General features: G+C 31.4%; 1 protein-coding gene across 5 annotated transcripts; it reads left to right on the top strand.

Moving 5' to 3' along the window:
* Positions 1 to 75: 75 nt before the first annotated feature.
* On the top strand, positions 76 to 21,144 carry LOC139527694 (golgin subfamily A member 3-like). 5 transcript variants are annotated; one of them, XM_071323312.1, is made up of 15 exons: positions 76 to 194; positions 2,242 to 2,469; positions 3,396 to 3,614; positions 7,111 to 7,328; positions 7,847 to 7,997; positions 8,642 to 8,757; positions 9,304 to 11,880; positions 12,461 to 12,692; positions 13,116 to 13,330; positions 13,904 to 14,182; positions 14,807 to 14,923; positions 15,940 to 16,065; positions 16,965 to 17,131; positions 18,096 to 18,209; positions 18,632 to 21,144. In XM_071323312.1, exons 2-15 carry the CDS (start codon positions 2,280 to 2,282, stop codon positions 18,771 to 18,773), a joined length of 4,863 nt encoding a protein of 1,620 aa, XP_071179413.1. In that variant the 5' UTR covers positions 76 to 194; positions 2,242 to 2,279; the 3' UTR covers positions 18,774 to 21,144. The 5 variants fall into 5 exon arrangements, with proteins under 5 accessions (XP_071179413.1, XP_071179417.1, XP_071179416.1 ...); XM_071323316.1 differs by lacking the exon at positions 3,396 to 3,614 and having other exon boundaries at positions 2,242 to 2,421; XM_071323315.1 differs by lacking the exon at positions 3,396 to 3,614.
* Positions 21,145 to 21,553: the final 409 nt, after the last annotated feature.

Here is a 21,553-nt window from a genome sequence, read left to right as displayed (position 1 = left end):
ATTATTTTGTTTTTTTAAATGAGTACAATTATTTGACCTTTATGATATTATTTTTAACAAAAACCGATAAAAGAAGAGTGAGTACGGGACCAAATGACATAATTTGTTCTAACAAAAATAACAACATGGCAGGAAGTGACACCAAGCAAAAATTTTGACACTTGTGCCGACAAGAAACAGATGACTAGATAATGGTACTAAACATTTCCCTATATTCCTCATTTTTTCGCTGAATTTAGAAACTATGTGTGCAATCTTTGTTGTCTTACTAATGCAACTGTTAAAACTATGGCCAGTAAGGGAACTTGAAAGTTGAACTTGGGATACATGTACCAGGTTTATCCTGTTCAATCTTTGATCATCTTTGTGATTAGCCACAATCGCGCAACACCCGGTATCCGGTCGTTCCGGTCCCAAGTCAATCTGGCCAAAGTCGATCTGGCCCAAGTCGATCCGACCCCATAATAAAATATGAATAAACTGTATTCACTATATGGAGGAATTTGTCACAAATTTGAACAGTATAAACGGAATTTGCAAAAAGTGTCGATGATGGACGACAACAGATAAGTGAAGTATTGGAGTACCAGTTAAAGAACTATTTTAAATCGATACAAAACGTCAGAGTGTTATTGTGTCTGTTTGCATATATAAATAAACTCATCATATATACCAGGACTGTATAGTAGCTCCAACATATTTTAAAATGTGAAGATATTTTCCATGTTGACTTTGAATGTCATGGCGATTTTTATTTTATTTACTTCTCACACAGAGCAGCTAAATAAATATTTACAGTCCAATGGAACCGTTAAAATTTAACTCATCATAATGTCTTGTTTAACCAAATCATTAGTCTATAATTGGTTTGTTATTCAACAATTGTCTGATGATTGTGAACTAAGGTAATGCCAATCGTAATCACTTAATTCAATCAAATCCTGATTAACTAAAGTTACGTAATCAACAAGGTCTTTATACATTTGTAGTTCGATCTTTTGTTTGGTATAAATAATAAGTATTAATTGACAATGTATATTTTTTTTTCAGGTAACATCAGAGGCTTCTATAACACTTGGTTTTTTTTTGTACTATCGAATATAGTGAATATATTTTTCTTAAAGTTGACAATATTTGGAATAGTTGTGTGTAGATAAATAAAAACAAGTTATATGAGTATCCATTATGCTTTATTGCAGGAAAATAACATGACATTAAATGCACAGGATTCGGCAAATCAAACAACATTTTAGAAATTTAAAGAAATTAAAAGAAAAACAAAGTTTGTATGTATCAGCATGGGGATCAGCTTGTACCGTTGTGTATGTAACTATTTGTTATATACGTTTTAATATAATTATACAATAATCTTGAAAACTTGTAATAAAAACATAATCAACCTAGTTGTTTTATACTCATCTAAAGAAAATATTTTTCAAAGGCCTTTTTTATTTTTTTTTAACGTACACCTTTTACATTATAATAAAAATCATAAACATTTATGAATTACAATTAATATATATCTTTATTTTTATTCCTTTTAAAAATATTTTTTTTTATTGGGGCCGGATCGACTTTACATATGGGCCGGATCGACGTGGGCCCGATCGACGTGGGACGGATCGACGTGGGGCCAGATCGACCTGAAAGCCAACACCCTACTTGTATAATTAGATTATTTATTGTGGAGAATATGCTTCAAAGCAAATCATACTTAAAATTTAATCCTTCTAGTCTAGGAGATCCAAAGAAGTATTTTGACCATAGTGCACATTTTGTCGAGTTCGTGTAATAATATGATTGATTGGTCATGTTGGTGTTCAACGCCACTTTTAACACTATTGTACTATTTCGTGAACTTCTGTTAACTAATGAAAACTTAACAAGAAGATGAGATGAAAACAGTCCAAAACACTGTTTAATTAGATTTAGATACCACAGAAAATAACTCTTAGACTCGACTCAGAATACTGCTAGGTCTAGATCTGTTAGTGGGACTCAGTCCTCTATTGACTCCGGGTGAACATATCTCAATAATAAGATCAGAAAAATACAAGGTCTTCTTTAGACATCATGCTTTAAAACATAGATATTAGAAGATTGTTTTCTGTGTGTATTTATTGTATCAACTCCATAAGTGTGATCAAATACAAACTGTATCATACATTCATGTCTAGAATTGTGTCGACATAGTTTTGTATTTACAGCATAATTAATCATAACTTCTTTTTCTCATTGTAGGTAGCAGTTCCTGGTAATGAAGGACTGTTGCTGTTTCTATGGAGCCATTTGAGCTGACTCTTCAACAGGTCACCTTTGAAGAGGGGGATTTTTCACCTCAGTCAGATCTAGATTCATTTGACACTGTTGTTAATTACGATACTCAGTTTGAGCCACCTAGAAGAGGAACAACATTACAGGGTAGCAGTGCATTGACCTATACTTATTCTGAGGCTAATAAATGTAGAGGTGTGACATTCATATAGAGTATTTTAACATAATTGGCATGGATCCATGAATCAAACAAAATATTTATCAAAATAAGCAAACATATTTGTTTTTGTTTATCTGTAAGAAAGTGTGTGAATGAATTAATTTATTTGATTCCCTGTTTCTAAATCAATGAATAGATTCAATCACTTTATTACCCAGAATCTTTTTAGATTTTGGAAAGGCAAATTAAACACACACTCATATATATATAATTCCTGGATCCAAACCAGTGGTATTTGCTTTATATTTAAATAGGAAAGGCAGAGTTGTTTATCTTCTTTCATAATCAATGATCATTAAAATTAAAGGGGAGATAATCTGTAGTTTGATGATGATAACTTTTTGATAACCTTGTTTGTATACAACTCTGCACTACAGATAAAGGATTGATGCTTAGCTTTTGTACAGTAAATTAGATATACATTTATTAAACAATATGATCAGTTATTCATTGTGTTGTATGCACTTAGGCATAAACAAATAAATAAAAGTAAGTTTTATTGTCTATTTTATAAATATTTAAAATTTAATTCCAGTTTATTAACATATGGTGCGGGAAATTTACAGATAAAAAAGACACAAAAAATTAATAAAATGTATTATATAATGAAATTAAACATGTGTAATAGCTGACATCAATTCTTGTAGGAAAGATTATTTTGCTTGAAGTTGTATTCAATTAGATGTTCTTTATTTTTGCTTATATTTCTTATTATTTACATTTATATATCTTGTTAAACTAGAAGCATCTAAGGATTTGAAAAAAATATAGAAAATTGTAGATCAAATATGCAGCTGTGTTTAACAAAAGAACTGAATATTAAATTTCTTTGCATGCTTAAATTTTATTAGCAACTAGATGTATATACTATTTGCATGAAGATAAACATTTTTTAATTTAGGGGAAACCAAAGGGCTTGGATCACATGCAGCCTATGAAACCCTTCAAAAGAGTTTTGTCCCTTTAGGTTCCTTTGTAAGTAAACCCTGCTTGATAAAACCTGACCAGATATATAGAGAACAGTTAGTTGACATACCATCATGTAACCATAGTAACAGCTCACATGTTTACACTGAAAGCAGAAACAGAACTAACAAAACTACATGGCTTTCTACTAATGGTATATTATGTTTTTAGTTTATACATTTTACAATAGCAACTATGATCAGATTTGTGCACATAAACATTCAATTAACCAATGTTTGACTGGTTAGACTAATTACTGGTACATTGTCATAAAATCTTCCTAAAAAGTGTTAGTTTTCTAAAAAAAAAAATGTCTTTTGTGAAATAAAATAATTATGGTAACTTTATGTTAAATTAAGTGAGTTTAGTGTGAGAATTCAGAAATTCAAAAACTATGCTAACATTGTTTTTTGCAAGACTTAGATGTACCTTTTTAGGTGACATGGTTATCAACAATTGTTTAAAATTGGGATTCCATCACACAGACAAGACAAAATTCTATTTCTACAATTCATATTTTTAGATTTGAATCTTTTATAAACAGAATAGCATTAATTTGTTTGAAAAAAATTGTCAATTGATGAAAGTTTCTACTGTAATCAAAGTAACTGTAAAAGTTATATTTAAATGATTGTTTTGCCTTGAATAATAGGCATAAGTAGCAATAGAGTAAAATTTAAAAATTAAATAATATACACAAGTAGCAATACAGTGAAAAAAATTTAATATACATAAGAAGCAATAGAAACTAGATTAAACTTAACTCTTGAAACTGAGTGCATGTAATTATTAAACTTAAAGCAAAGATATTTTAGGTCACTAAACATGAAAGAGTTGAAATGATTTTAAGGTAAAACCAATGGCCTAATTTATGAGAAACAAATATGAAATACATGAATAAGGACTAGTTTTAGCATAATCTTTTTAGCTCACCTGGCCCAAAGGACCAAGTGAGCTTTTCTCATCACTTGACCTCCGGCGGCGTCGTTAACTTTTACAAAAATTTTCTCCTCTGAAACTACTGGGCCAAATTTAACCAAACTTGGTCACAATCATCATTGGGGTATCTAGTTTAAAAAATGTGTGCCCAGACGAATCGAACAACTGGTTGTTGGGTTGCTGCCCCTGAATTGGCAATTTTAAGGAAATTTTGCCGTTATATGGTTATTATATATCTTGAATATTATTATAGATAGAGATAAACTGTAAACAGCAATAATGTTCAGCAAAGAAAGATCTAAAAATAAGTCAACATGACCAAAATTGTCAGTTGACCCCTTAAGGAGTTATTGCCCTTTAGAGTAATTTTTTACCAATTTTTGGTAAATTTTTGTAATCTTTTACAAAAATCTTCTCCTCTGAAACTACAGAGCCAAATTTAACCATACTTGGCCACAATCATCATTGGGGTATCTTGTTTATAAAATGTGTGGCGTGACCCAGCCAACCAACCAAGATGGCCGCCATGGCTAAAAATAGAACATGGGGGTAAAATATAGATTTTGGCTTATAACTCTGAAACCGAAGCATTTAGAGCAAATCTGACAAGGTTAAATTGTTTATCAGGTCAAAATCTATTTGCCCTGAAATTTTCAGACGAATCGGACAACCGGTTGGTGGGGTGCTGCCCCTGAATTGGTAACTTTTTACGGAAATTTTGCCGTTTTTGGTTATTATCTTGAATATTATGGTAGATAGAGATAAACTGTAAACAGCAATAATGTTCAGCAAAGTAATATCTACAAATAAATCAACATGACAAAAATTGTTATTTGACCCCATAAGGGGTTACAGCCCTTTACAGTCAATTTTTAACAATTATCATAAATTTTGTAAATTTTTGTAAATTTTTAACAAAATATTTTTCTCTGTTACTAATGGACCAAGTTCATTAAAGATAAAGATAATTGTAAGTAGCAAGAACTTTCAGTAAAGTAAGATCTACAAACACATCACCATTACCAAAACACAATTTCGTCATTAATCCATCTATGTCTTTTGTTGAATATGCACATAGACCGAGGTGAGCAACACAGGCTCTTAAGAGCCTCTGTGTTTACATTTCTGCACAATTTTTCTTTATAAAATTAGATTAATGATTTAGAAATTAGGAAAGATACTAGCATGACAAAGATTCTTGTACAAAAAGTGTTTTTATGCCCCACCTACGATAGTAGAGGGGCATTATGTTTTCTGGTCTGTGCCTCTGTTCGTCCGTCCGTCCGTCTGTGCGTCCGTTCGCTTCAGGTTAAAGTTTTTGGTCAAGGTAGTTTTTGAAGAAGTTGAAGTCTAGTCAACTTGAAACTTAGTACACATGTTCCCTATGATATGATCTTTCTATTTTTAATTCCAAATTAAAGTTTTGACACTAATTTCACGGTCCACTGAACATAGAAAATGATAGTGCGAGTGGGGCATCCATGTACTTGGGACACATTCTTGTTTTATAATATATATATACATGTCTGCAATATAGGTAATTAAGTGTTTGATGTTTTATTCTGCAGTTTATACTCATTTATTTATGCTTTATGTTTATGCATATGCTTTTTTTTTGCTATTTATATTAATATTTCCTAATTTTGTATTTTCTACTGTTAAAATTTCAGTGTTGTATTTGCTAGTCTTTTATTATTTAAATTTCTAAATTAAATTAAGTATCTTTTACACAGTGAACTACTAATTTCAACCAGAGCATTCTTTTATCATAACTTTTAAAAACTATAACAAAAACACCTGATTCTTAGGTTAATTGAAACACAGCATTCCTTAAAAGAGAGACAAAAGATACCAGAGATAAATTTAAACTTGTCATTCAAGAAATAAACTGACAATGCCATGGCAAAAAAACGAAAAAGACCTAAAGACAAGCCACAATACACAAATCACAACATAGAAAACTAATTACTGATCAGCATGAACCCCACCAAAAACAAAAGATGATTTCAGGTGCTCTGGAAGGGTAAGCAGATCCTGCTCCCCATGTGGCACCTGTGTTCCCATGGTAGTACAAATCTGGTGATAACTGATTCAGTAGGCCATAAAACTGACAAAATCAAACTAGACTTTATCAATTAACAGAACAGATTGAAAATATATTATTGATATTTAATCAATAATACAACACATGCAGTTTTGTGAGTTGATACATGTATTTTCATCTATTTAGAATATACTTTTTTTCGACAGGTAAATTAACGATTAATGGATTTCTCTTAGAATTTTTTTTTTAAAAACTAGATAGAATTTATTTTAAATACCTATTGTATGTTTTCAATGGGACAAGTGAAAAAACAAAAGTTTAAATAACTTGACCTAGATGATATGACTCTGTGGAAAAGTATCATTTGGTTTGCAAAAAATTATTATGAAAAATAAAAGAACCCCAGTCAAGAATGATTGACAATATCATGGCTGGAGCCTGGAGAGAAAAAAAGATGAAAAAAATAACAGTCACAAAATACAATGAAATATAACACTGAACATAAAGATGGAGAAATACAAACTCAAACAAAATTGGAGGTTAACTCAGGTTTATCGAATGTCAGCAAATCCTACTCCACTATTAAGACTCGCCATGTTACTCCTAGTAAAAAAAATTATAAAGCATTAGATTTTAAAAAAGTTTCATAAAATACATTTCTTTTCAGTAAGCAACCAAACCAGTAGACCATCAATTAGAGCTCAGCCAAGTTGTGTGAAGACTACACAGATACATACCAAGTTAGTGTGTTCTGATGGTGTGTCTGCAGGGCTGTTACACCAACACAACATTATACATCCTGACTACTCTCTGAGAGATATAGACACTTCATACATAACAAGGAAAGAAAAAATCTCTGAAACTGACATTAGAACTCTGTTCAAGGTTTGTTTATAGATAACTTGGTGGAGAGAGAGAGAAAGTTTATATTGATATTGCCTGGTGTTCCTGTCTGTCTGTCTGTCAGGCTTTGTTAAGTGACAACAATAGAGAAGTGCAGGAAGTGAATTCCTTTTGGTTAAGACAAAACTGTATTGAGTTGACTTGTTTAGAAATATTTAACTTTCCTCCTAATAAACTATGTTGTCTTGTAGCTAAAGCTTGTAGGCACCATATTCTTCTAACAGTCTACTTCATGGCTAAGAGATTACTCTTTTGAATTTTGATTCATATGTCCAGATCACAAAATATTTGAGAGGAGTCTGACAGAAAACTATAATCTTGCATCCAGTCAAACATAGCAAAGGCTTGCAATATACAGGATGTTTTTTAAGTTCAAGGTCATGTTTGCAATGGGATATTCACTTTGCCAGCTAGGTTTTTTTCTTATCAACATTATGATATGTAATGTCTTCAAAAGACTTAATTATACTAGACGATGATAATAATCAATATTTTTTCAGGTTTCTGCCAATACTGCAGCTTTAAACAAAGCCAGGACATTCCAGAAATTAAGAATGTCGAACTCTCACCAGAGTCCAGGTCCAGGTGATGTTACCGATGGAGCATTTGAAACAGTAGCTGATGCTTTACATCTACAGAATTCAGTTATAGGTGTGTGATAAAGTTATGCTGAGGACCCATTGTTGGCCTCAACTGTTTTCTGCCCTTTGATTCTGTTGTTGTCTCTTTGACGCATTCCTCATATCCATTCTTAATTTAATACATTTGATTTTGTTCAAACAAATGTATTTGGATCTCAATCATTTAAAGAAATAAAATTCATTACAATCAGATGCTTTCCTGTATAAAGAGTTTTTGTTGAGAAACTCAAAATATAAAAATAAAAAGTGGTATGATTGCATATGCAACAACACTTCACAAGAGACCAAATGACATAGAAGTTAACAATTACAGGTCACCTTACACCCTTCAACAACTAGCAAAAACCATACTGTATTCAGCATAAGAACATTTTAACTTTATTTTTTACTGCTGATTTTATTGTTATTAGAGGACCCTGACTTTTTTTTTGTAGGCACATACAGAAGTAGCAGAGTTATACTTTTATGTGAATACTCAACCTCCCCAAACTTGGGGAGGGTTCCATCATAAATCTGTTCTTTCATAGTATGTCAGGGTTTTGTATCATCTGCATCCATCTTGTGCCCTGTAACTAGAAAATTTTAAACTTGTATTCTGGTCTTCAGGTCAAGAAAGTGTTACATTTTTCCAAAAATCATTATTATAATTTATAGGTGACAGGAAAATAGCACCAGCCCCACCAGAGGTTGTAGCTCAGATTATAGCAGAAACAGAGAGAAGGTTGAAAGGTCTAAGCCCATCTGTAACACCAACACAAGGCACAGACCAGGTAGGATGGTTAAAAATGGTTGGTGTAACATTTGTTGACATTAAAGGGATGGTTCTCGGTTCACCTAAACATTTGCAAATGGCACTATGAGATAGCACTGTTTCCCTAAACTTATAATACATTCTATTTTAAAAGATCATGGTTCCATACATGCTGCAATAAGGCCATTGAGAGAAAATTGAAATCTCATATGATAGATCAATTCATATTAACATGTTATGTTTTGAATGTGAATGTAAAATTTGCACATAAATAATAAAATAAGGAAATCCAATATGAATGTCAACAAGACAACTATCCACCTGAGCTCAAAGGAAGTGGATATAAGCAATTATAGATCACTGTATGGTCTTCAGTAATGACAAAAAAAACATACCATATAGTCAGCTATAAAAGGCCTTGACATGAAGAATGTATAATTTAAGTACCCCATTTGTAAATCTTAGTTTGCTTTCATAATTATGTTTTCTGGGTGGTTTTTTTTTTGTAATTTGAATAATAAATGTCATTTTGTTCTAACAGTTTTCTCATAATTTTTCATTGTAGTTTCTTACTCCAACTTCTGGCTTGGGTTTTGATGATGTTCAGATTGCTGTCAACACCAATGACAATGCATCTGCCTCCTCAGACTTCACAGCTACAAATGAACTGATCCGTGTACCAACACAAAGCATCACTATGACAACAGAAAAAACATCCTGGAGAGGTTCAGCCATTACTAAAGAGGACAAAAAGGACAAAAACAAATTAGACATTGATCCATTAAGTGATCAAGGTTCTGCATCTGAAGATACACAAAGTGTGTCAAGTGCTGCTAGTGAATTAGAAGCTATAAATCAGTCTGAAACTGACAGATTTCTGAAATCTCTGCCACCATATAAAACGATTAATATTAACGACATTGTGCCTAAAGAGCATGTGCAAAGAACTTATTCTCCTCCAGTTAAGGAGACTTCTTTTAGACCTGTCAAACAAATTTCTCAAGATTTGAAAACCTCTTTTCATGATACTTCTGACGACTTGTATTCTAATCAACTGACAGATTCAGGTATTGGTTCAGAGGTTGTGCAAGAAAATAACTCTGTTACCATGGTAACAAGTACTCCAAAAAGATTTTCAAACATTCATGTACCTCAAGTTGGACCATTGTTTAACAAAAATTTAAGAGAGCATGTAGTCACTAAAAATGCTCATCAGTCCCCAGACAAGACTGTACGATCAGAAGAACTGGAGGCCATTTTGAGGGAAAAGGCTAAGCTTGAAGGACAGCTAGAGATGTTAACAGAGGAGGCACAGACAACTCTTCAAGAGAGGGCAGAGTTGCAAGCACAGGTGTCGTCATTGAAAATTAAATTGAAATCTGTGGATGAAAATAGTAAAAAAGGGGAAGTGGATACATTGAAGTTAGAATTAGATAAATTTAAGTCCAGTAGGTCTATTCTGGAACAATCTTTAGCTTCTGCACAAAAATTTCTAGATGAAAAAGTTATGGAATCAAAAGGACTACAAGAGGAATTACATCTTTCTCAAGAGTCAAATGATAAAATGCAGAGTAAAGTTAGGGAGATTCGAGACGACATAAGAGCCAAAGAAGTAACTATTCAGGCTTTGAAAAATAAAATAGCAGAACTTTATGTAGAAGTTCAAAGTGTTTTACAGACTAAAATGGAGACAGAATCTGAAATGAGATCTGCAAGAAGTGATCTGAACTCTTTACTCAATACAAAAGTTTGGTATCAGCAACAGCTTCAGGCTGCACATGAAGCAAGGTCAAAACTACAACATGAATTAACAATGCTTCAAGGTCAAGCAGCCTCACAAGGAAGTATAATTGAGAGGTTGAAAACTGAAAATGCAAAGCTAAGACATCAAATGAAAGAAAGTCAGCAGAAAGCTTTGAAAGACAAGGAAACGTTAGCCAAGCATCTAGAGGCTATTGAATCTGATATGATGGAACGTGAGGCTGCATTTCAAGACATTCAAAGGGAGAGAACTATGATTGAAAATACATTTGATGCAAAATTACAGTCAGTCGATGACGAAAAATCTCGTATTCAAAATCTCATTTCATCAAATAATGATCTTGATTCAAGACTCGAAAAGGCACAAGCAGACTTGAAGAAGAAACAAAACCAGATATTTAATCTCGAAAATGAACAGATTGAAATGATGAAAAAACTTACTTTGTCTCAAGAAAGTTTGATTGAAAGGGATACTATTGTGGAAGAATCTAAGCAAAAACTAATTGAAGTTGAGGCACAGTTGTCATCATTTCAAAAAAGTTTAAGTTTGAAAGATTCTGAAATTTTGCAGTTGAAAGAGGAGAAAGCAGCAACTGAGATAGCCCTGAAAGCTGCACTTGAAGAAAAATCTTCTGTGGACAAGGCTTTGGAAAATTTAAGAAGTGATATGGGTAAAGTTGAGAAAAGTTTTAGATCAATGAAACAGGATTTAACTAATAAAACTTCTGAGCTTAATCAGGTTCATTCTGAGAAGAATGCCTTATTGGTACAGGTTGAAGAATCATCAAAATGTGTTCAAGTGGAGAAACAAAAAGCTGAAGTTTCTATGACGGAAAATAAGTCTCATATGTTCGATGAATTGCAAAATCAGAAATCTCAATTTGTAGAAAGAATTGGTGAATTAGAGAATAGTATTTCAAATCTTCAAAATGTAAAAGATGAAAACATTAAAGAAAAAGAAAATTTGAAAAAAGAGCTGTCAGAAACTCGAGAAAGATTGACACAAACTGAAACAGAATTGACTTCATTGAAACAAGAAATTGATGAGTTAAAAAGTTCAGGAGATAAGATCTATAATGAAGAGATCGTGAATGAAAATGAACAGCTGAAAAATTCTTTTGAAAATTTGGAAAAACAACATCAAAAAGAGACAAATCATCAACAACAGAAGAGTGAACAATTAGAAACTGATCTGAAATCATTGCAGACAGAGCTGACAGATAGACAGGCTGTGTTTGATACTAATGTGGAGCTGCTGAGTTCAAAACTAAGGGAAGTAACTCAAGAGAAAGATAAACTGGAAACTGAGTTGGATATGGCTAAGAAAAAGTATGATATTAGTATGTTAGAACAACAAGACCAAGTTACTTCAGAATTACAGGTAATCATTTTATTTATTCAACAGTTGTCAAAATCCTATTTTTAAATAGAAAGCTTTTCAGCTGTGGTATTTGTTATAAAAATGTGCAATCAGTTTTATTAATTTCAACTTAATTCATATCTAATTTTTTTTAAATCTGAGAAACAGAACAAATTTAAAAGAAAACAAGATGCAGGATGCAGAGAGAATGTTAAATTCCAAACAAATTTGAATGCAGTCAAACTATTAAAAGAATACAGAAACAGCATGACAGGCAGGAATTACCAAAAATTAAAAAAAACAACGTACCAATCATTGACACATGACTCCTAAAAAAAAGTATAAACAACAACAAACAACATGGTCCTGTTAACATTACTTGGTACTTAATGTTATGTGGTTAGACCAGTTTTTCTGTGCACAAACAAACATTGTACCTTTTGAAATGCAAATTTCCATACTGAGTTGAAATTTTAAACATGGGCATTTTTTATTCTAAAAGAGTTGTGTCTTCCATATTTCACAGTAATACTAGTTGTTTTATAAATATGTATTTAAATAATCATGATAATATTAACTTGATTCCTATGTTGCATTTTAGAAACTTGCCAGAGAACTTGAAACAGCAAAGTTAGAGAAACAAAAATTAGAAAACCAATTGTTTGAGATACAAAGAATCAAGGCAAAAGAAATAGAAGAGTTTCAGCTACACCTAACAGCCCTTGAAGACCAGTTACAACTAGAAAGACAGGAACATTTAGAGGCTATGGCTTCACAGGAGACCAATCAGAAACTAGAATTAGAATTGGAAAAAGAAAAAGGCAGAGTGGCAGGTACATATCATATATGTTTGTTGTCTTTGCAGTTGATGAAATTAAATGGTTTATTCACTACTGTAGATTCATTATTATTAGTTGGATACCAATTTTCATGGTTTGAAATCCTCAAAATTAAATATCCACAAAAAAAACCCCAGATTTCCTGAATCCACAAAAATTAATACGCACGAAAATATATGAATCCACAGTATGTCAAATATTCCTGAAGTAAAAATATATATTCAATAAGTCGGGGACACTAAAATGTATGAAAAATAAGTAAAATGTAACTTTACAAATATATTTGTTTGTATTTTGGGCAGAGGAAGAGGTCAAATACATGTAACTTCTTTAATGACATGAATGATGTTAGGATATTTTCATGAATTCTGACTTTTTGTTATTTTATTAACATATTATAAATTTATCTTTTTATAGGTTTAATGCAGACTAACAGCTCTTTAAAACAACATGTTTCTCAGCTAGAGGAGGCATTAGCTAGGAGAGAGTCATCCCTGGTAGATGTTCAAACACACATGGAAGGCTTAGTCAGACAATGGCAAGACGGAGAAGAAGATTATAATAAAAGGATTCTGAGTTTAGAAGGAGTTCTTCAACAGGAGAAAGATGGACAGAGAGATCTTAGAAAACAGGTGGGTACTCCTGTATTGTTGTTAATGTTTATATTGATTTAGTATTTTCTATTTAATATACCTACTTTAGAAATGAGGACTTTATTGAATTCACCTTGTCTGTCCAATTGTCCAAAAATATATTTTGTTGCACTTATCTAAGATACTATTGAAAAGAATGTTGAAGTTTAAAAAATTTGGTCAAATATTTCTCCAGGTCAGTGGAACAGAAAGACCTTATATAAGGTCATCAGGTTGACAGTGATGATTTGCAATGTTGTAAGCATTTTTCGCATCTGTCAGATTTCTGTTTTCTTGTTTTCTGATCATTTGAATTATTAATAGAGGTATTCTTAACACAACAACTCCTGCATTCTTGTTTTACTTAAAAGGAAATCAAACTAAGAATGCAAACTTGAATGTGCCAAAGAGACAACATCCCATCTAGAGAGCTGAAAACAGCTCAAGATCACCAATGGGTATTCAACACAGTGATAGTTTTTTGTCAGTCAGTTAACCATGCAATGTCAAAACAGCTTTTTGGATCACTTTTCACTCGATTAATCAACATAATCCTCTTCTTTTCATTTTTAGATTGGATTAAAGATAACAGAAAACAAAAAGTTAAAACGAAGACATGACACATCAAAAGTTGAAAAGGAAACTTTACAACATGATCTTGATGTGGCTACACAGGAGAAAGGTCAACTACAGACAGTACTGGACCAGTGGAAACAGTCACACATTAGTGAACAGTCACGGTTGACTGATTTAGACAGTGAAAACAAAGTACTGACCAGAGAGCTGGAGAGGGTCAAAAGAGAACTGACTGATAATTTAGCCAGGGAACCAGTTCTTCAAGAACAGATTCAGGTATGCCTTTGTTACATTTGTTCTCATTGGTGGTATTTTGCAGATTCAATGATAACATTTTAATGGCATGGTTTTCCTAAGGAGGTTTGTCTTTATTTGCCTTACAAAATGAGATATAACATGTATTATGGATTTCAACTGCGTGAAGATTTAGTGATTGAGTACTGGTTGGATTTACTGAGCAATACTCTTGTACTCACAAGAAACATGCAATAAACATTTTTGATGGACAGCAAAAATGTGTGTAATTTCACAAAACTAGTTAGATATGAAATTTGTAACTATTTTTAGAAACTCAAAAAATTTAGTGAAAAATCTAAATCATCTGATAAACCTAAAATAATATTGAGAATGGAAATGGGGAATGTGCCAAAGAGACAACAACCCAACCATAGAAAAAAACAAGAGCAGAAGGTCACCAACAGGTCTTCAATTTAGCGAAAAATTCCTGCACCCTACTCTTGAGGCCTTTATTAATAAATAAATCAACAAACCGTGAATGTTTCAAAATTAAAAATATGCACATTGAATATTCACACACAAGACTTTCTGCAAAGAGCAATCAGTTTCCTTATTCTTATAATTACATAAAAGAATTTATTTTATTTTTTGTCTCTCTTTCAGAGTTTACAGTGGCAGCTATCACAGAAATGTAAAGAAATAGATGCTATACAGGAACACATCTCATTGGCTGAACAGAGACAAAATGTAGAAATTGATGATCTCAAGAAAAGTTTACAGGTAAGTACTGAATGTAGTAAGATTGTAAAGATGTGGGTTAAATTTGAATGAGGAAAGACTTCAAGTTCTGATCTTACTGGCATATAAAGTAGACACATATCAAGCCTTCAATTATCATTAAGGGAAGTTTTGAAAGAATACCAGGTTGATGATCCTGGAAAAATATTTCAATGTGTTATAAATGTGATGTCAAACAAAAAATAAATAAGCAACATATAATGCAATATTTACTTTAAAAAAGAAGGGACGAAAGATACCAGAGGGACAGTCAAACTCATAACTCGAAAACAAACTGACAACGCCATGACTAAAAATGAAAAGGACAAACAGACAAACAATAGTACACATGACACAACATAGAAAACTAAAGAATAAACAACACGAACCCCACCAAAGACTAGGGGTGGTCTCAGGTGCTCTGGAAGGGTAAGCAGATCCTGCTCCACATGTGGCACCTGTCGTGTTGCTTATGTTATAAAAAATCTGGTAAATAGTCTAATTCGGTAGGTCACATTCATGAAAGAGAAGGGGATTGTAGTTACGACGTAAGGAACATATCCGATATCATTTGTGAAACGGTTATTCCATAACGGCCAACCAACTCGTGATGGCGTCCGTAAAATTTACAAAGAGATGATTTCAACTTCACCATTTGGAACTCTTGATTTAATAGCTTCCTTGTGAGCAACAACCCTCTATCAAGAAAATCATGATAGGAAATGTAAGCACAGTAATATCGTATCAATTAGGAGATATATACACCATAAGCAGGTGCTACAAATGCGGAAAAAATAAGAAACTTTTTAAACTTTTGTTTTTTTACAATCACATTTTGACAAGTTATTGTTTAGAAGACTAGTAAACCAGTAAACTAGCAAATGAAAAATAAAAATTGCATCAGAGATGGAAGGGTCCTAATTAAATCAAGATATCATAGATATACAAATGTATAGAAACTATAATCTGAAAAGTACCTACAAATGATGAATTAAAATATATACGATTTGTAATTAAAGGAAAGTCAGTCTGAAACAGAGGCAATGAGAGCAGAGTTGGCTACAGCTAAACAGGAAAAAGCTAACTACCATTCACAGGTTACAGAACTAAGAACCACACTCAAGGCCTCAGTACAACATCATAAGGTATGTATAAACTGTCAAACAACAGTCTTACTTGGTTTATTTTGTTTGTATTATAATTTGTGTGTGTAAATAGTTAATTACATAAATGTTGTAAACAGCAACAAATCCAGAAATATGACAAACAGAAGAGATATGATTACTGTAAAGTGAAATTTCATGTGGTCAATATTACTTTATTTTACAATAGTTTGCATTCGTTTAGTCAAATTTTTGCAATGTCATCGCATGATTTCAGGCCAGATTTTACCAATCTTGAAAAGAGATGCATGCAAAAAAAATGATCTTATGAATATTTTAACGTAAAAATATGTGAACAGTGAAATTACTTGTAGTGCTTTGATTCTGAAACATCAAATTAAAGGAACAGACTCCATATTTTAAAATATCTCACATCATTATACCCCCGCTTTAAAAAAGGGGGGGGGGGGGTATACTGTTTTACCTCTGTCTGTCCTTCCGTCAGTCCGTCAGTCAGTCCGTCCGTCCCATGAATATTTTTCGTCGCATTTTTCTCAGGAACTACAATACAAGGATTTCTGAAATTTGGTTTCAGGGTTTATCCAAGTCAGCTATATTGTGTGATGCGTTTTCAGATTGATCACTTGACAACTTCCTGTTTACCGAACACTGGTATGATTTTACACATGGTAGCCAAGTTGAAAATTTTCGTCACATTTTTCTCAGGAACTACAATACAAGGATTTCTTAAATTTGGTTTCAGGATTTATATAAGTCAGCTATACCGTGTGATGCGTTTTCAGATTCATCACTCGACAACTTCCTGTTTACCGAACACTTGCATATTTTTACACTATTAATATTATCCACTTGCGGCGGGGGTATCATCAGTGAGCAGTAGCTCGCAGTTTCACTTGTTTATTCTTTTTAATTTTTTTTAGCTGACAAAGAGGATGAATTCTGGTGGAAGTAGAAATAATTCTGAGGATACAAAGGATGTAGGAACACAGGTGGTGGACCATGATGTACTGATACCACCGTTACCTTTTGATCTGGACATGGTGGAGAAACTCATTCAGGATACAGGTGTAAAAGCCCTTGAAAGCAAGTAAGTATATATTTGGTTGTATGGACAATGATCATTTAATCTCAATATAGAAGAAAGTGGAATTCTGATTTTACCTTTCATAGTTTTGTATTTTTAAAAGCAATCTTCCATTGTAAGCAAGTAATGCAAGTAATTGGATAATTCCAAAATCCGAGGGTTGATGAATTTCTAAAACAGATTTGAAAGCAACCTAAAATACATTAAAGAAGTGAGTCTACTTCAGTACTTGACTGAATTTGAAATTAAAATCTAGTAAACATTAAAATAATTGTACCGATGAATATGTATTCTTTAGTTTAAAATAATTGAAAAATGTTGGATAACATTTGAACGATACACAGATTTTTTTTGCCCAGAACATTAGATAACCTCAAATCAGGCTGAATCATTTAAACATGCATTGATATTGTTTTTCAGACCATTAGATAATCTACAGACCTGTTTAAGTTCCATCAGATCACAGATGTCAGGTTGAATTATTTAAACATGTATTGATATTGTTTTTCAGACCATTGGATAATCTACAGACCTGTTTAAGTTCCTTGAGATCTCAGATATCAGGCTGAATTGTTTAAACATGTATTGATATTGTTTTTCAGACCATTAGATAATCTACAGACCTGTTTAAGTTCCCTCAGATCACATATGTCAGGTTGAATTATTTAAACATGCTTTGATATTATTTTCAGACCATTAGATAATCTACAGACCTGGTTAAGTTCCTTGAGATCTCAGATATCAGGCTGAATTGTTTAAACATGTATTGATATTGTTTTTCAGACCATTAGATAACTTACAGACCTGTTTAAGTTGCCTCAGATCACAGATGTCAGGTTGAATTATTTAAACATGTATTGATATTGTTTTTCAGACCATTAGATAATCTACAGACCTGTTTAAGTTCCCTCAGATCACAGATATCAGATTGAATTGTTTAAACATATACTGATTTTGTGTTTTTCAGACCATTAGATAACTTACAGACCTGTTTAAGTTCCTTGAGATCACAGATATCAGGTTTACAGAAACAGATGGATGTCCATACTCTGTCTATAGAAACTTCTACAGATTCATGGAGGTATGTTATTTTAGCCATTCTCTCTTTACTTAGATAAGCATATGCTGAAAACATACAGATCATTTATTGAAGAAATCTGGATTGAAATTTACATTTTATGAATATTAAATAGTCTTTAGACTAGTTAAAATCTGAGCAAATTGATTAAATCCTTTCTGAAACTTATGGTTCAATCATACCAGCTTTTCTATTTGCTCAACTTTTGTTCTTTCAAGTTACTTTTGCCATTTTGATAAACCACTTATATTTGTAGGACTCTCTCATTCAGTATTTCAGATAACAAGGTTTCATTACAAGTCTTAATTTATTTGGGGAAACATTCATTGAAATATGGTTTAAACAAAGACACATAAGTCTTCAAATTAATGAAACTATTTACATGTATACTAGAAATATTTTTTTAGAAAGTATATTTATTTCAGTGTTGTTGAAAACCAAGTGCAAGAATTGAGGAAAGTTGTCAAAACAATAACTGAAACAGCCAACAATACCATGACAACAACCTCTATATCTGCTGCTGCTGTGGATCCTGATCACATGACCAATGGTGTGTTCAATATATAAATGTGGTGCTCCCTAAGTGACCTTGACTTAGGTTGCTATAGAAACTGTCTGCTGCACTGAAAATGTGGGATCAATTTAAAGTGGACTTTTATATGTGGGATTTTATATTTATCAGAATATATGAAACAAATCATAAATGTTAGTTGAGAGGCATAATGTTTTTAAGAAACTTTTCCAGTTCGTTTTTCATAAAACCATGTTTATAAAAGGTTGGATTTTAAAATTTTACCATACAAAAATGAATTTGTCATATAAAATGCATTTAATATTTGTTGTCATAAATCTAATACACCACCAATTACATGAATTTTTATGGTTACATTTTGTTGGTTTTTTTTTTACGATTGCCAAATTATTGTTTATTTATTAATTATATGTTGCATTATAAATAAATGCAATTGTGTTATGAGTTTTTTTGTGATTAGATGTAAGAAAAAATTGTTTTGTGCCAAACTAAACCGGTTTTTCATTATTAGTATGTGTTTGATGCTGTAGTTTATGATAAGTTTCAACAATATAACATAAGCTGATTAAAAACAGAAATGTTTCAACAATAGTGTTCATTCTAACTGTAACATATTAAGACTTTGTTTGTATGATAAATTTTAATATTTATTGTTTCCAGTTGGATTTAAAAACAAAATAGGTTTTTAAAACTATGATATTATTCTTTTCTCAAGCAGTACTATTATTTATATTATTATTTTTTTAAATTGTGTTCATGCAGTTTTTCTAATTATAAAAACACATAATTTTAGCAAATTAGAGATTTTTGAAGTCACTTGTCTATTGCTGAAAGCCATATAATATTTTTTAAATTTTCAGGTAGAAGAATTTTCTGTTTTTGTGTTGTTGAATTGCTGTCTCATTGATATTTTACCTACATCTTGTTTTATTCAAATATATTTATTAAGACTGAACTTGAATAATTAATCCTAAGATCTGCAGTGTTTGTAATCTGTATGGAGGAAAGTGTGTTGTGATTGTAGTCTGCTGTTCCTCAATTTAAAGGAGTGGATAATTTATTGTGTGTGCCTTTAAATGAAAATAAGATGAAGTCATTGGTTGAATTTCTATTGGTTATTATGTTGTAAGCCATACACACCTATCACCCAGAATGCATTAGATTCTGCAAATTAGTTTACATATACAATTTCTTGTAACGCAATGTGTTCATTTTTGCTGAAACATTTTACTAGAATTAGTGCTGAAAATGATAGTTATTTTATTTTGAAATCCTTACATTTTTAAATGCATCAAATCTCATACTGCTGTTTCTGTTTGCATTTTATCATAAACTAGATGTAAATGTATTATTTAGTTGTATACCATTCTTAAGTATATTTATGTATACCAAAAAAGTGCAATTTAAGCAATAAATGTATAATTAGAACTTGTATGTACAAGGCATTGAAACTGATTGTCTCCATAGAACTTGTATGTACAAAACATTGAAAATCTTATTGTATCAATTAATCTTTTTGTTTACAGCAGAAGTCATTCATGTGTTCACCTTTTTCTGAAACTTTTGACTTCTGGTTAGATATTTCAAATTTTCTTTTTTTAACAAGGGATTTCAAACAATAGTTTTGTGTTGGAATCAATATTTATCAGATAACATTTGTTGAAATTAAAATACAACTAGTTGAATTCAGAAAACTTCTGCTATAAAGCAGAATTTTAAAGACAGATAGCAATACAAGTTATAAAAGTATGTTTTCTTAATGTTAGCCACATTTAAATGTTATGAAGTTGAGTAGATATTTTTGTTTGCTTTATTGTATTTCATGTCTTAAATTCTATGCATACCTATCTCTTTTTACACTGTATTTTTGTAAACATTTATCAAGTGTTATATTGTGATTATATGCTTTCAAGTAGATGAAAATCATGTATAAAACCAACTCCATTTTAATTTATCTTTTAATTGGTTATAAAGATGAAAACAAATACGACAGTGTCACAAAGTTTGGAAATACTTCATAAAACCCACCAAATTTAAGTAGTTAAACATTTTCAAAATATTTCATTTGAAATATTTTGAAAATGTTTATCAGAAATGCATATATTAAATGGGATTTAGATATGAAAATTATTGTGTGCAGTTATATATATATATAATCAAAGGTTGCCATTCATTGTCTAGGATATTTTGAAATCATGTAAAGATCTGGGGAATTTGTTTCTTGAGTGTACATTTGTTGCATGATTATGATGGAAGATGCTTTAAAAGTTTAACATTTATTCTGAAGTTTGAATTTGCAGTAATTAATTATTGATCATTATTCAGATTTTACAACTGTGCTGTATCACATTTTCTGAGGGTTCACTTGAACTTTGTGGAAAAAAAGTGATGGTTTCATGGAATATATATACCAAACATGAAAGAAAAGTTAATGAAAATTTACTCAGAACAAAATATGTTAGATTTGAAATTAATACAATAGAAACTGTTTTTCTCCTGTACTCTATATTCATAACTTTTGTGTAATGTATTTAATATTTTCAAAATGACAATGGAAGTTAACCAATATTGAAGAAATGTATTTTGTGTTTTTAACAATACTGTTTTTATAGTATCCATTGTTATGTTTTTCTTGAATGGTCAAAATCTACAAATCAAACTATATTTCTGTCTCTACATTCACTTTACATTTAAGATGCAAATCTACAAAACAAACTGTATATTTCTATCTCTTTACTTATTTATGTTTTTAAGATTTTAATAATGTTTTTTAAGGACTTTAATGGAATCAAAATTGTTTACATATCTTTCCTAT

This window comes from Mytilus edulis, chromosome 6 (genome assembly GCF_963676685.1).
Source record: "Mytilus edulis chromosome 6, xbMytEdul2.2, whole genome shotgun sequence".
NCBI lineage: Eukaryota > Metazoa > Mollusca > Bivalvia > Mytilida > Mytilidae > Mytilus > Mytilus edulis.
Note: the sequence above shows the minus strand (reverse complement) of the source record. Positions and strands in the feature narration are given on the sequence as shown.